Source organism: Alternaria viburni (genome assembly GCF_023758015.1).
Source record: "Alternaria viburni strain BMP 2772 chromosome Unknown scaffold_7, whole genome shotgun sequence".
In the NCBI taxonomy this organism is placed as follows: domain Eukaryota; kingdom Fungi; phylum Ascomycota; class Dothideomycetes; order Pleosporales; family Pleosporaceae; genus Alternaria; species Alternaria viburni.
Window position 1 is genome coordinate 1,047,672 of NW_026055776.1, and position 14,695 is coordinate 1,062,366.

General features: G+C 52.6%; 6 protein-coding genes across 6 annotated transcripts; 3 read left to right on the forward strand and 3 right to left on the reverse strand.

Annotated features, from left to right (window-relative positions):
- Positions 1 to 94: 94 nt before the first annotated feature.
- J4E79_004317 (uncharacterized protein) lies at positions 95 to 4,459 on the reverse strand (the record flags this gene model as incomplete). Its single annotated transcript, XM_049353204.1, has 8 exons — positions 95 to 1,359; positions 1,411 to 1,833; positions 1,882 to 2,443; positions 2,497 to 3,092; positions 3,172 to 3,760; positions 3,809 to 3,959; positions 4,186 to 4,277; positions 4,328 to 4,459. 8 exons carry the CDS (start codon positions 4,457 to 4,459, stop codon positions 95 to 97), a joined length of 3,810 nt encoding a protein of 1,269 aa, XP_049212583.1.
- Positions 4,460 to 4,968: 509 nt separating this feature from the next.
- On the forward strand, positions 4,969 to 5,900 carry J4E79_004318 (uncharacterized protein; the record flags this gene model as incomplete). The annotated part of the gene is made up of 3 exons (XM_049353205.1): positions 4,969 to 5,022; positions 5,049 to 5,266; positions 5,408 to 5,900. The coding sequence occupies 3 exons, from the start codon at positions 4,969 to 4,971 to the stop codon at positions 5,898 to 5,900; spliced, it is 765 nt and encodes a 254-aa protein (XP_049212584.1).
- A 465-nt stretch (positions 5,901 to 6,365) lies between these two features.
- On the forward strand, positions 6,366 to 7,778 carry J4E79_004319 (uncharacterized protein; the record flags this gene model as incomplete). The annotated part of the gene is made up of 3 exons (XM_049353206.1): positions 6,366 to 6,870; positions 6,923 to 7,166; positions 7,220 to 7,778. 3 exons carry the CDS (start codon positions 6,366 to 6,368, stop codon positions 7,776 to 7,778), a joined length of 1,308 nt encoding a protein of 435 aa, XP_049212585.1.
- Positions 7,779 to 8,470: 692 nt separating this feature from the next.
- On the reverse strand, positions 8,471 to 9,369 carry J4E79_004320 (uncharacterized protein; the record flags this gene model as incomplete). Its single annotated transcript, XM_049353207.1, has 3 exons — positions 8,471 to 8,886; positions 8,957 to 9,079; positions 9,135 to 9,369. 3 exons carry the CDS (start codon positions 9,367 to 9,369, stop codon positions 8,471 to 8,473), a joined length of 774 nt encoding a protein of 257 aa, XP_049212586.1.
- A 1,236-nt stretch (positions 9,370 to 10,605) lies between these two features.
- J4E79_004321 (uncharacterized protein) lies at positions 10,606 to 11,776 on the forward strand (the record flags this gene model as incomplete). The annotated part of the gene is made up of 2 exons (XM_049353208.1): positions 10,606 to 10,713; positions 10,763 to 11,776. The coding sequence occupies 2 exons, from the start codon at positions 10,606 to 10,608 to the stop codon at positions 11,774 to 11,776; spliced, it is 1,122 nt and encodes a 373-aa protein (XP_049212587.1).
- Positions 11,777 to 13,366: 1,590 nt separating this feature from the next.
- J4E79_004322 (uncharacterized protein) lies at positions 13,367 to 14,627 on the reverse strand (the record flags this gene model as incomplete). Its single annotated transcript, XM_049353209.1, has 3 exons — positions 13,367 to 13,688; positions 13,748 to 14,477; positions 14,534 to 14,627. 3 exons carry the CDS (start codon positions 14,625 to 14,627, stop codon positions 13,367 to 13,369), a joined length of 1,146 nt encoding a protein of 381 aa, XP_049212588.1.
- Positions 14,628 to 14,695: the final 68 nt, after the last annotated feature.

Consider the following 14,695-nt stretch of genomic DNA (forward strand, 5'->3'; position numbering starts at 1 on the left):
AAGATGGGTATATTACGTATCGCGAAGTCTATCAAAGGTTCTATTTACGATCATAGTGCAGATGAAGAGGAAACGATGAGCCGTGCTTCGAACGTCATGTCGGGACCGCCCGATCCATACTTTGGCCCAAGCACATCTCATAGTACACACCCTTCTTGTCAAGTAGTTCTTGATGTGTGCCACTTTCCACAATCTTTCCCCTCGCGAACACCATGATCATGTCCGCATCCTTGATAGTACTGAGACGATGCGCCACCGCGACAGTTGTACGTCCACTCTGCGCTTCCTCGAGCGCCGCCTGAACTACCCTCTCGGATTCAGTATCCAGTGCGGAAGTAGCTTCGTCAAGAAGCAGTAGGCGTGGCTCGCGGATGAGTGCTCTGGCGATGGCGATACGCTGGCGCTGCCCACCCGATAGTTGCGTGCCTCTACTACCACACATCGTCGCAAAGCCGTTTGGCAAAGATGCAACGAAGTCGGATATGTTCGACTGCTTGGCTGCGGCTTCGACCTGAGCGTCAGTCACGTCGACTTCAACACCCATGGCGATGTTGTCCCGGACCGAGCCTTGATATAGGACTGGCTCTTGCTGGACCAAAGACACACCTCGGCGGTACTTGCGTGGACAGAGGTCCATCAACGGAGCGCCATCGCAGGTGATACGCCCCGCAACGGGATCATAGAACCTCTCCAAGAGCGAAACCATTGTTGACTTCCCGCAGCCTGAAGCGCCGACGAGAGCAATGAATTGACCGGGGCGGACATCGATATCGATGCCCTCCAGGACCTTGGCGTGGGGCCGAGACTTGTACGCGAAAGCAAGGTCTTGCACCTCAATATGCGCTGGACTCTTGTCCTTCTCGTCGTCAAATGGCGGCTTTGATGCGTCTTCCTGCACTGCAGGCTTCATTGCCCGCAACCGAAAAACGTAGTTGGCCGCAGTGGCCGACTTTGTGAGACTCGTAGTGTAAGAGAAGAAGGCTGCAGCTGCCTCTCCAGAGAAAATGACACCGATGAAGACCGTGAAGAATTGGGTAGTCGTGTATTCTCCCGTGCTGATCAGTCGGCCGCCGTACCAAAAGCCCAGGGCCATTGCCAAGAATGAGATGGACTGCGTCAGTGCGTACCAAAACATGGTCCACACCAAAGCTTTGATGCCGTCTCTTGCGACACCTCGTAGTCGATCTTCGTACCGGGCGAGGATGTGTCTTTCGAGCGCGAGACTGGAGACTGTGCGAATGGCGGAGACTGCTTCGGATGCGAGTGCAGCGCTGCTGGCGAAACGTTTGCCCGTAAGATCTTCTAGCTTGAATTCAAGTCGAATCCTGAGGTACCCAGAAAACACGATTGGAGGCATAGCTGCGCCAAGTCAGTGTCGATTACTGGAGAGAACTGAGAAGTGATACTTACCTCCAAAGACAACTACAAGACCGAGCTTCCAGCCAACCACGATGGCAAGAATCGAGGAAGAAACGATGTTGACGATGTTGATGAAAATGAGCATCAGGTTGAAGCCCATAAGGTCGCGCAGTGCGTCAGGGTAGGCTCCGAGTTTGGAGGCGAGCGCGCCGCTTGCATTGTCTTGATCGTCGAAGAATGCCATGTCTTGCTTGAGGACAAGGTCGAAGATCTCGCGTCTGTATACCCTGGCGACAACCTGTGCGACAACGTTGCTGGCCCAGCCAACAGCGCCATAGACAACAAGATTGCCGATTGCGACAACGAAGAACATCAAGGAGTAAAAGTCGCCCTGTTCTACTGCCCTCTTGGAAGACAGTTGGAAGGCTTCGACGACGCGAGAGAACAGGATGGCTTGAGCTGGGTAGGTCGCTCCTGTGGTAGGTCAGTAACAGTCGAACAAGAAACGAGTTGACAACTTACCTCCAGCTAGTGTTGCAATTCCCAATATGAGAAAGCACTTCCAAAGGGCACCCTGTTCCTTGAGCACTATCCAGGCACACTTCACCAGGTTGTAATTGATGCCGTCTTTGTCGGAAACTTTCGCTTCTTGGCCGATAGCGGATGCTTGAGTCTGCGTCCGTACTAGATCAATCTTCTCTGCGGCAAAATCTTGGTCTTCCTGCTCTTCGCCCTCTGATTGGCCGAGGTCCTGGGCTCTGACGAGACGAGCGTATGCACCACCAGCAGCGAGAAGCTCGTCGTGTGAACCCTGTTCAACCACAATTCCAGCAGCCATGACTGCGATGTTGTCGGCATTGCGAATGGTAGAAAGCTTATGAGCGATGACGATGGTTGTGCGACCTTGAGAGACACGCTCAAGTGCTTGCTGTACGATCTTCTCTGCCTTTGGGTCCAAAGCGCTGGTGGCTTCATCCAAGAGAAGGACAGTTGGCTCCGAGACGATACTGCGCGCGATGGCTAGTCGTTGCTTCTGACCGCCCGAGAGGTTCATAGCACGCTCACCCAACTGCGTGTCATAACCCTATTCAACGTTAACAATCCATATGCAAGTATCTGAGGAGCAACATGGCTCACCTTTGGCAGCCGCTCGATGAACTCTTCGGCATAAGCGTTCTTGCAGGCCTTCTCTACGAGCGCTCGCTGCTCGCTCTCGGGCAAGTTGGCCTTGTCGGTGCCGAACAAGCCGAATGCGACGTTTTCGTAGACAGTACCGGAGAAAAGCACTGGTTCTTGCTGTACTAATCGGATATTCGTACGTAGCCAGGTGAGATTGAGCTCTCGTATGTCAGTACCGTCGAGGTATATGGCGCCGCTAGCCTGATCATACCATCGCTCTATCAAGCCGATGATTGTCGATTTGCCGCTGCCTGATGCTCCTACGAGGGCTGTAGTCTTTCCAGCAGGCGCAGATAGCGTTAAGCTCTTCAAGACTGTGATGTCAGGTCTAGCGGGATAGGCAAAGCTGACGTCTCGAATCTCGACAACACCTTGACACACGCTAGGCACCTTGCCATCAACACTCAAGGGATCAATCTCGGACTTCCGATCGATGGTTTTGAATAACTCGTCGGCAGAAGAAGAGGCCTTCGTCAGAGATATGATCTGAGGTGCTATTGTTGTCATAGCGGTTGCTGCGACAATGACAGCGAGGATGACGGTAAACACGTCGCCTGTCAACGGATTAGTACATAATAGTATCAATCGGGTAGATCTGAGGAACAATTCGACCCAGGTTGGTGCTTCACATACCACTCTCTTGGACTTCGCCCCTGGCCCACATCCGGATGCCTTGCCAGAAGGCCAGACCATAGCCCGCATAGATGCAGAAGAACTCGACTGAGAACATGACGGCATAGTTCGGGGACTTCTTCATACCAACCTCCTGGGCATCGCCAAGAAGCTTGTCATACTTGCTGGACAGCAATGGATGAAGCCAGAACGCGTGAACCGTGCGCACAGTCGCGAAAATCTCTTCCGCAAGATGTCCGGCTTTGGAGTAAATCGGTAGCAATTGATTCTCGTTCTTGGTATCAATGCCGATGGAAACACCGACAACGATCATGATTGTAGGAACGATGCTGATCGTTATCAGGGTAAGTTTCCATTGGACGATGAAGGCGATGATGAATGCTGAGACGAAGGTCGATACACCTTGAACGGTCAACGTGAGCTTCTCCGATATACCGTTGTTGACATTGTTTCCGTTCGTCGTAGCCTGTGTCGTGACCGAAGCGGCTTCATCTGAGTCGAAGTATGCGATGTTCTGGCGGAGAATACTCTTGATGAAGTCCAATCGTAAGGCCTTGGTGGTGCGGATGGCTGCGATGGATACAAATGCCTGCGAACGTGAGCATGCTTTCACGGATGTAGCTTGTTAGTCACATACCGAGTGAATGTAGACGAGACCAAACTTCGCAACAAAGAGGTAGATGAAGTACAATGTGTATTTGTTCACTTCGGCACGATATTGCGCTGGCGTGATCGAGCCAGTCGCGAACCCAGTGAACGTCGAGATGAACTTGCCAAAGACCAGATCCCTGTGTGATGGAGGATTCCGTTAGTGTGTGATTATTGATTGATCGACGATAGGTCTTGCGAGAATCTTTGACCGTCCTTGACACGTAGTGTGAGGCCCGGACAACTTTCCATTGATGTTTATCATTTCACATGAACGAAACAATAGCAATGCGCAATCATCCAGGCCACCACGTTTCGAACATTGATGGAGGAGACAAAAGATCGTGATGTGTGCATGTCTCTTACATTAACGGAAGTAGTGTTCCAGCGGCGATGGCTGCAACGAATGCGATGGTGTTGAGGATCCAGCTTGTACGATCTGAATACTTGAAGATGCGCTGGTATGTCGTGAGCATCGTGTTCCTTCTAATTTGTTCAATACACTTACGACGTAGCCACCCATGCCACCCTTTGGCTCTTTAGACGTGACATCGCTTTTGACTGTCGGCGCCTTGCTTGTCTTGACGTCATCGCTGGCGCGCTGCTCGGGCGTGTCGACCATTTCTTTACTCGTCGACATGTTTGGGGTGAGTATTGCAGTCCTTGGACGATTGGACTGCAGTGCGCCACATTGATATCTGAAGCCATCTCGTCGAAGTTGCGCACATAGCTCATGTTTGCCGGACTTTGCAAAGTCCGGATCCGCGGTGAAAAGGGCGATCAGAGGGCGCGTCGCAAGCGGCTGAAGATTTCCCAAATGGCGCGGGATACGAGCAATGCGAGCCAATCGGCAAGTCCCGGGCCTTGGCACAGTCACGAGATCGCGCGTTCTTCGTAGTGATGCCTGGTGAGGCCGAATGCTGCATCTAGACTTCAAAACCCTGTATCTTCGACACTCTGGAAGGTTTAGTTGGTGAGATATTGGACTGCTGCCTGTCGGTGCGAGATTTCTGCTGTTAGTGATGACATCGTTGATAGTTCCCACAGCCCCGGGTTCCGAGAAGCCCGCGCTCCGATAAAGTCCACAATATCCGCCACTCTTGCACACCACGCGTAGAATACCGCGGCTCGGATTGCGTAGCCGACAATATGGAAGACGACGATATGGATGCGTCGCTTGATGGGCCCATGTCCAAGCGTGCGGTAAGTCGCATGAGCCAGCCACCCAGATCAGCGCCCAGATTGACGACCCACATCTAGTGCGATGCCTGCCGGACACGCAAGATACGTTGCGACAGAGGCGTGCCATGTTCCAACTGCAAGGCAAGCAAATTGAGTATGATTTGTTGGGCCTGAACTTGAAGTTGCCGCTGATTCGTGCAGCTTGCAAAACAGCTCCCCCTCAACAGAAAGCGCAGCGACAAAGGGTTCACATATCTGAAGAATAGTACGTCTGAACCGCTTCCAAAGTGGACCTCGCTGCTTGTGGCGTCAGCCTTACCCGTCGACCGTTCTTTGCCCCGCGGCCAAACAATCGAATCGTGCTGATCTGGCGTTGAGTAATCTTGTTCGAGCTGACTCGATTTAGCGAGAAGAAGATTGATAGAATTGAAGACCGCTTAGCTGGTATTGAGAATGTTCTTGCCAGTCTCGCAACGAAACTCGGCAGTCTGGACCTCCAGAAAGACTCGCATGAATCCAGCAGCCAATCGCGGTCGAGCCGAGTTGGCCCTTCAAGGAGTCCTGGAAGTGTCCTCGTCGAAGCCCCCACACCCGCGCCATTCGAGGGCGAGAGTTCTATCAATAGCCAGTCAGACTATGCTCGCGAGATGCTGGCACGAGCGATCGGGAGTACACCCTCTATTGGACAGAATGAAGAAGTCAAGTTGGCACTTACTGCTCTTTCGGAGATGGTCTCTCAGCACGGCCAAAACCCTGCAACTTCCAACCCCTTGATCAACCAGTCACTTGTCGACATTGACCCATCGAAGCTGGAACGACCGCCTTGGGAAATTGCGTGCTATGCTTTGGAGAAAGCTAGTGGTATGTCTACAGACTTTGTACCATTCAAGCCGATCTGACATGACCAGAATATCCAACTATGGCCTTCGCAGTGGTGTTTCCGTTCTTGAGAATGGCCAATCTCAAAGAGATCTTCTATGATGTGTATCATAACCCAGAAACTTGTAGCGCCGCTCGCCGTGTGCTCACGTTCGGCGTGTTGGAGAACGTGTTCAACGAATTCCGGACCTTGCCACTAGTCAATATGGACACCACCAACTATCAATCGTACGCCATCATAAGTCGCAGGCAAACAGAGGTAGCACTGTCGCAGCTAGCTATATTCTTACCGGCAAGCTACGAGAATATTATGGCTTTGGTCCTTGGCGCTGCGCAGGCGGTCGAGATGTGCAAGCCATCTCTTTGCTGGATCATGATATCCAGCGCTGCGGGCTTGTGTCAGAGCTTGGGCTATGTAAGCAATCATGTGCAAAATGCGTGTGAGACGACCGCTAACGTCCTGCATTTAGCATCGAATCAACACTATGATAGACGACAATCCCGAAGACAGACAGACGAAGATCCATATCTTCTGGATGATCTACATGCTTGACAAGACGCTTTCGCTACGTTTGGGTCGCTCAAGTATCCTCCAGGACTGGGACATATCGTTACCGTTTGTAGTATCCAGCGACCCTAACGACAAGCACGCCGAATCAAGCGCCTTCTTGTCGTACTGGATTAAGGTTGCGCGAGTCCAGGGCCTGACATACGAGAAGCTATTTTGCCCTGCCGCCTTTACAAGATCTACGGAAGAGCGCACGCGAATCGCGATTGAACTTGTCAACAGTCTTAACCAAGCCTGGTACGAGCGTGGGGATGCGTCGATCGTCGACTTTTCGCAACAAGGCCAAACGTATCATCTCGGTACGCCGAGATCGAACAAAATAGGCAACAGTCCAAATGAGACACCACTCCCGTCTCAATACAAGCGCTATGTGCACAAATCTCAGGGTAAACAAGGATCAGAAGTCAACGAATACGTTCAGGGTAAGTTTCACCGTCGGCGAGATTTGAACTGCACTGACTTTCTTGGTTGAAGGCTCTTTCGAGAGAGTCCAAGACATCTTCTTTCACTCCGATGTCGTCATGCACTATTCTACCTGTGCACTCATACAGCGCGCGGTCAGTCCAGGAAATATGAGCTTTAATCAGGAGTGCCTCGAATCCTCGAGAGCGGCCCTTGTCGCACATATGAGGGCTAGTGCACAGTTCAACAAAAAGGGTCAGGAGGACCTCTGGTCGGGATATGTACATTGGTCGGTTCTTCAGGCACCGTTCACACCGTAAGTCACTTGATGCTTTCCAGCGCACGGTCGCAGCTAACTCATACCTGCAGTTTCATTGTAATATTCTGCCACTCCATCCAAAAGGCCGATACGTCCGACGTTGAACCAGATCTAAACTCCCTTTCCGAATTTGTCGGCAGCCTGGAATCTTGCCGCACAATTTCCGAAGGTGCAGACAAGCTCTACAAGATGTGCCATCTTTTCCTACGAGTTGCCAGGCTCTACGTCACGGCTAAGAAACAGGATGCTGCGTCAAGATCCCGGGGAGTTATGCAAAATAACCAGTCAGGGTATTATACAACCGTTGATGGCACGCAGCTGGACCTCAACGCAATGTCCCAATTCGATCCGTACCTTAGTGCGCTTGGATTGATGCCTGATACCGCATGGCCCACGACATATCCCAACGCTTCCACTGCAGCCACGACGACCGCGTTTGAGCAAGGCGAGGCGATGAATAACATGGATGCCGTTGGTTCGTCCGGCTTCGGTTTTGGAGCGTCTCAGGGAAATTCCAATCCCATGCAGGACTGGTTCTCAGGCTCGCGCTATCTCATGAACCTTATGGAGCCAGGCGACGATCTACAAATGCCGGATCTAGACCTGTAACACACGTCATCAGGGAGGACGACATGGTTTCCGGCGTTTAGAAGACGGTGGACTGCTTCGGCGGCATTCTGGTTGTCACTGACATATACCCAACTCTTGACATTGCTAGATGTCCATTATTTGCATTCCTACTCGCGCTTCATAGTGAACTATTTCGCTAGAGAGTTTCTAATCTGCCTGATTTGTTGGCGTCATTGCATACCATTCTAGACTCATAAAAGCCTGTATTTCATAGCATCCTGAAGTTCAGCCAAATGGTCTACGATGACATGAGTGCAAAAGCGAGCCGACGTCGCAGGTTTCCTTGCACCCACATACTGATTCGCGCTCATAACCTTGCCCATCTCAGGAAGGACGTCATCGTTGCAGCCACCGACCAAAGCGATTTGACAGCGATTCATGTGCCCTCTGCCCAAGCAGTTGGAAGAACAAAGCATGATGCTGCATAACAAAGGTGCGCAAGCGGTGCGAAATACCCGGACTGTGATGCGAAACTGAAACAGCCTGTTTCATATGGGGAAGAAGAGCTTGAGTGAACAACATGCAGCATGCAACAATGGCAACAAGGGTGTTCGATCACTCATCACGAGCATTTGAATTGTTACATGATCATGCTGCTCCACTCGTTGATGTGTTGTCGATGCTATTATTCTATTTACACGCGCCGTCTCCAACCGGCAAGAAAGCCAAGCCTACACATCAAGGTCCGGCATCGCATTGTCGTTGGCCCAATCCTTGATTTTGTCAAAGTTCCTGCACACATGGTGACTCTCGTAGTCAGGCCAGTATCCCTCCTTACCCTCCTGCGGGTGGAAAGTAAAGACGTTAACGTCAGAAAGACACATGAGGTTCATGCGGAGGATCTCGATACAGTGGTCTAGATGCGCCCTGACCTTTTCAGGCTTGTCGTTGGTGTCGCTCCACCAGAGCTTGGGGTAGTAGTCGGGATAGGTTGACATGCGGAGGAGGTTGAGGCAGTGCAGTTGGTGGAAAACTTCTAGTCCGACTCGGTAGCCTGTTTCGCCTGTCTTGGGGTCGGTGACTTGCAGGGCGTCGGCGGGCTTTTGTAGCTTGGGGAAGTCTTTCATGGAGACCATTTGGTCGGGCACTGTGCCGTGTTAGTGATGGGAGTTGAGTGGAGAGGGCGCGGGTATAGGAGGGTAGGGTTGATGACTTACGATATGCGACATCCATCCATGCGTTCTCTACATCATCGGTAATACCGACATACTTCGAAGAGTTCAAAGGGTTGGGTAGTTCAAACTTTGTGTGGCTGTATTCGACGACGTGCTTTGCAGGCGCTAGGTCATATCAGCAGGTATTCCTGAGGAGTGCGATGAAGAACTTGGTGCGTACAGAATATGTCGAACTGATCCATTAGCTTAGCCGCTGAGTGACCCGAGTAGTCTTTTTGCGACATGACCGAACATAGTAACGACAGCATTGACACTGTGAAAAGGAACAGGTTGAAGAGTGTAAGATAGATGTAGCTTCTCCGCCGTTGCCTATCATCGCTTTGGTAGGGTGTTGTGATAAAAGCGGTATTTTCGGCATCGCCCTGCGATGAGCTAGAGTCGGTGTATTTTTCCATGATGGTTTTCGAATGCGCGAAGAATACAATGACTGAGATGAAAGCACTACCAAGTGATGTTGAAAGAAGAAAGATTAGTCGACCTGCGATAGAGAATAGAATGCTGCGCTCAACGCTTGAACAAGACGAAGGTGAATGGGGATGGAAGACCAGCGAGCGAGTAAGTGGGAGAAGTTGGCGCGAAAGACTATGGTAGACCTGCTAACATCGACCCCCGATACGTTCTCGGTATCGCCATGGGTAGGTCACCGAAACACGGAACATCTCAAAGGGTGCCGCTATGCCGTGCAGGCCGCTTTCTCCAAGGCGTCTTGTTCCATCTGCCCAGGCAACATTAGCCTTGCTCCAAGGCATCAAGCTTTCACCAAGCCTTCTGAGACGCAGAAGGCGGGATCGTCGCCGCTTTTTCGTTGGTTCAACTGTTGCATGGGTTTCGAAGTGGACACTTAGCCAAGACTGGATGTTCATAATTCGGCACCATCGTTTCAGCTTGGCGCGCCAGCCAAAACGAGATTCTTACACTGACATGACACGCACATGGAACAAACGTCCCAACTGCATGATGACAGAACAACGGAAATAACGTCAAAAGTTGCCAGGGCTGGAACAACAGAACCGCGGCTGCGCGCCAATGGTTTCCGACCTTAAACCCTTTCTGGACTAGTCTCGACCAAATGAGTGGTCAGTTCCCGAGGACCAACAGTCTCTATCAAAGCAAGCTCCAGATCGCATTGGCGATGCGCGAAAGGTACCCGGTGGGTGTTGTCGCGGAGCCTGAGGCAGGACCTCGTAGCCTGGCGGCTGGGTTGGACATGACCGTGTTCTCGAGACACCGACAGGCCTTGTCGACGGCTGGCGGTGTCGTTGGTGGAGACGCCAGGCCGTCAAGACTTTCTGTGTTTGGCTTCCCATGCAAACGCCTTTCATAGCCATCGCATCGAAGCGAGCACAGTGGCTTCCTGCAGGCGGCAGGTGGGGTGCCACCTCCGCTTCTGTGCCGTAGGCAATGCAACATGTCTCAGGAGTTGAAGGCGAGAGCGAGCAAGCATGCAACCGCCGTGCTTACCAGGAGTCGAGTTGACTTATAAAGCATCTCGAAGCTCCAGAAGTAAAAGGCATCAACGTTGAACGTGCTCATTCCTTCTCACATCCTGCTCAGTTCTGTTTCATCCATTCTTCTCTGCTGGCAGATCCATTCTTTCAACCGATTCCAGACTCAGTTAAACTTTATTCAATATGAGATTTACCGCACTTACTCTTTTGGCCCTGGGTGCCTCAACCTCTGCCTACGTTGTGCCAAACAACAAGCAAGCCGTTGACAATGCTGTCAAGGCACGCATGCCAGTAAGTTCTGCGACGATCCTTGGCATGTCATATACTTACAGTTCTCCAGGGAAGCGGACCTGTCCACACATCCAACCTCGTTGCTGCCCTTGCAGACCGTGGAGTCGAAGCCCGTCACCACAAGGGCAAGGGTGGAAAGGCTGGCGGTGCCGGTGCTGGTGCCGGTGGCGCCGGCGCTGGTGGCTTAGCCAAGCTCTTCGGCCGTGATGCTGAAGAGTTGACCCAGGAAGAGGACGATGCTCATTGGGCCGACCTCCACACTCGCTCTCCTCACCACAAGGGCAAGGGCGGAAAGGCTGGAGGTGCTGGAGCCGGAGCCGGAGCCGGTGGCGCTGGCGGCTTGGCCAAGCTTTTCGGCCGTGATGCTGAAGAGTTGACCCAAGAAGAGGACGATGCTCATTGGGCCGACCTCCACACTCGCTCCCCTCACCACAAGGGCAAGGGCGGAAAAGCTGCTGGAGGTGCAGGTGCTGGTGGCCGAGGCAAGCTCAACAACCGCCAGGCCGAAGAGCTCACCCAGGAGGAGGACGACGCTCACTGGGCCGACCTCCACACTCGCTCTCCCCACCACAAGGGCAAGGGCGGCAAGGCTGCCGGCGGAGCTGGTGGCCGAAAGGTCAACAACCGCGAAGCCGTGCCCGAGCCCCATCACAAGGGTAAGGGAGGCAAGGCTGGAGGTGCTGGCGGAGCCGGTGCTGGCGGTTTAGCCAAGCTCTTCGGACGTGCGCCTGAGCCACACCACAAGGGCAAGGGAGGCAAGGCTGGTGGTGCTGGTGGAAAGGCCAAGCTCAACAACCGCGAGGCTGTCCCCGAACCCCATCACAAGGGCAAGGGAGGTAAGGCTGGTGGTGCCGCTGGTGGTGCTGGAGGTGCCGGTGCTGGCGGTTTGGCCAAGCTGTTCGGACGCGAGCCTGAGCCGCACCACAAGGGCAAGGGAGGCAAGGCAGGAGGTGCTGGCGGCAAGGCCAAGCTCAACAACCGTGAGGCTATGCCTGAGCCGCACCACAAGGGCAAGGGAGGAAAGGCTGGAGGTGCCGGCGGCAAGAACAAGCAGAACAACTAGACGAACCTTGCACCCTTTGGAGGTACCACGATAGATGTGGTGGGGTAGAAGAGTTGATGGCGCGAGTAACCTGGATGATTCCTTTAGTATATCTTTTCCCTCATAATGTAGATACGGATGAAAACAATCTGATCAGTGATCAAAGAAAAAAATGGCGCCTGGACGTATACGTTGGTCTCTGTGATATGAGTGTTACTGGCCATGAGCCACCCTGGAGGTATTCGAGCGGCTTGAGAAACTTGTGCGTCGTGTAATAGTTGCTTGAATATACCCCTGCTCTTTCTGATGTGGGGTGACCGACAATCCCGTGCACAGAGTCCCAGTGTCTGCCACTGTCGAGTGATAACAGTCTTGCTACACTGACATGAAGTGGTAGAGTACGAGGTTATAGTCGATTTGATCTTACCTAGACGGTACAACCATGATGCGTGTTATCGGTGTCAAAGTATGACACGCAGCCAATGACCCGCAGGACACATACAGGCGATAGGCACGCGAGATCAGCAGTAGCATTCCAGAGTGTGGAAAGCCAGACCTGGCCAATGACAGCTACTAAATCGGTAAGATGGGCAAATGGCTGTAAGGAAATATGTTAGTATATGTTTCTCCGAACGAGGATGAAATATCTACCACACATGTGTCTGCTTCGGTGCCTGTAGGACTAGACTTGTTGACAAAGTATAGTCTCAACATGCCCGCAGCATCTCAATCGATTCCGGCTGCCGTTTTGGTGAACATGATCAGACCCCGATGGCCTGCAGCTGTTGATGCGCGTTGTTCAGTTGTCGTATACAAGCTGGAGCCGGTGGGTGCTGTGTGGTGAACCGGACGATGGTTGGACTCGAACTTGCTTGAAGGTCCACAAAGAGCGACCGTGATGGATCTCAGGGCCTCCTGCATAGTGGTTATTGGAGGTTGCGCCGTGTGTTCAAGTTTCCGGAGTCGTGGTTGCATAGTGCTGCGCACTCGCCGCCGTATGCTAGTGGGCAGAAATGATGGTACTGATAAGAAGCTGCACAGCCTAGCGGGATGAAGTTGTCGTGGGCGGTGTGTTTGCGAGAAGCAGGTAGATGGAGCAACGCACACCACCCAGAGCTTGTACTGCAACGTGGTCGACCGATCCTGTGGGTGGCTTGAAGCGCGTGTCACAGCTCGGACATGATTTCGTCTCGTCGGGGTGAGTTCCGGCGTACGACTCCTGCCGCGATATCGCCGTCGATGGTTGGTGGCTCGTCGCAAGTTGAACGGCCTCGTTTGCACTTATGTGTTTCGCCGCCGCATGTAATGTATTCGCTGAACGATAACGCGATGTTGATTTGCATCAAAGATTGGTCGAAGGTCATTCGATGCGAATTGATGGGGATTGATGGTCGTGCATGGGCGAAGACTCCGGTGGCTCGGGAAGGATCGTCGCATTCAAAGTCAAATCACTCGCTCGTCTCATCGGGGCTAACTCCGTCGTAGTATTCGCGCGCAATGAAGGAAGAAGCCGTGGCATTTACCCGACGCAATGTCGTCGTCTCAGTCCATTCCCACTCCGTACATTAAACCATCACCTGTCAATTCAAACGGCGCTTTGCGACGTGCCTTTCACTCGTCGGTCCTCGCTCGCTTCCTGCCCCGGTGACCCACGCTCAGAATCGGGATATCTTTCCATTCACCGTAGCCGACATTGTACCCGAGGCGGTTGAAGAGTCGGCGGATGTGCTGGAAGCACTCAAGGCTTCGGTCTAACCAGTGGTGGTAGGCGGCCGCGCGGAGTGATGGATCTATCATCAACAATTCCCTACGAATGCCGAGCTGAGGGTCCGTTACGTGTCTGAGTACAAGATCGCAAGTGTGTGTCCATTGATTGACGATCATCGACCAGAATTGGGGGACGCCGTCGATGTTGGCGTTCTCGGCAAGCCGGCTGAGAAATGTTAGTTGAACTGAGCAATGCCACATGCTGAACCGGAATTGAACACTTACCGAATGTCCACGATGTTCATGACAGTGCTGTAATGAGATGCAACCATGTCTTTTGTGAAGTACTCCTCGTACTTCCTCAGACGATCAGCCTTGGCCCGATTCATGAATGGGACCAGCTTCGCCTGTTCGCATTTGAGTGCTGACTCCCAGTACGGGCTACCATTGGGTGGGTCAATGTCAAAGACCGGGGGCGCGTCTTTCATCACCCGGTAGAGTTCGCGAGCGCGCTCCAGCCGCTTCTTGTTCAGACCGCGGGCACCAACAGCAGTCGAATCAGCAGACTTCCAAGCATGAGTGTACTCACGTTCCCATAACTGCTGAAGATCTGCGATGCCTTGTTCATATACCGCGCGGTTTGCGTCTCGATTAGCAATTCCTGCTTCACCTTCGCCTTCGACCTCAAACTGACAGATACATGCATCCAGCATCCAGTTGGTGATCAGTACTTTCACATTGAGAGTACTGAGCTTCCCGCGGATGAATCTCTGTATGAACGACTTGGGTCCGTAACGCTCAGTCTGCACGGTATCTCGGGCCCTGTTGAAGACGATCTTGGCGAGTGTTTGCCCCGCTTCGTCCTCAGGCGTACCGACGATAGCGTGAGACATGCCAGCAGGGACTGTGCCGTAGTATGCGCCCATAAGTCGGGCTTTCTCGGTTGCGATGTCTTGGGTGACAGGCCAGACTGGGTCATCAACGTTGAAGCCACTTTGCGGAGATCTTGCCGTTACTGCAGAAGATACATAGTTAGCATTGTACGATACACAGTGTTGCGGTCAAGTTTACCGCGCTGCGGCTGCTCATTGAGCTCAGCCCACCGAGTATGTGCCGGAATCTCAACATGAATCGCCGGAGGTACATCCAACGATACTGTCGCCATTGTTGCGAAGGAGGTTGTGATACGAAGTGTGTAGATATGAAGTAAGTATTGTGATAAGATGCTGTAAG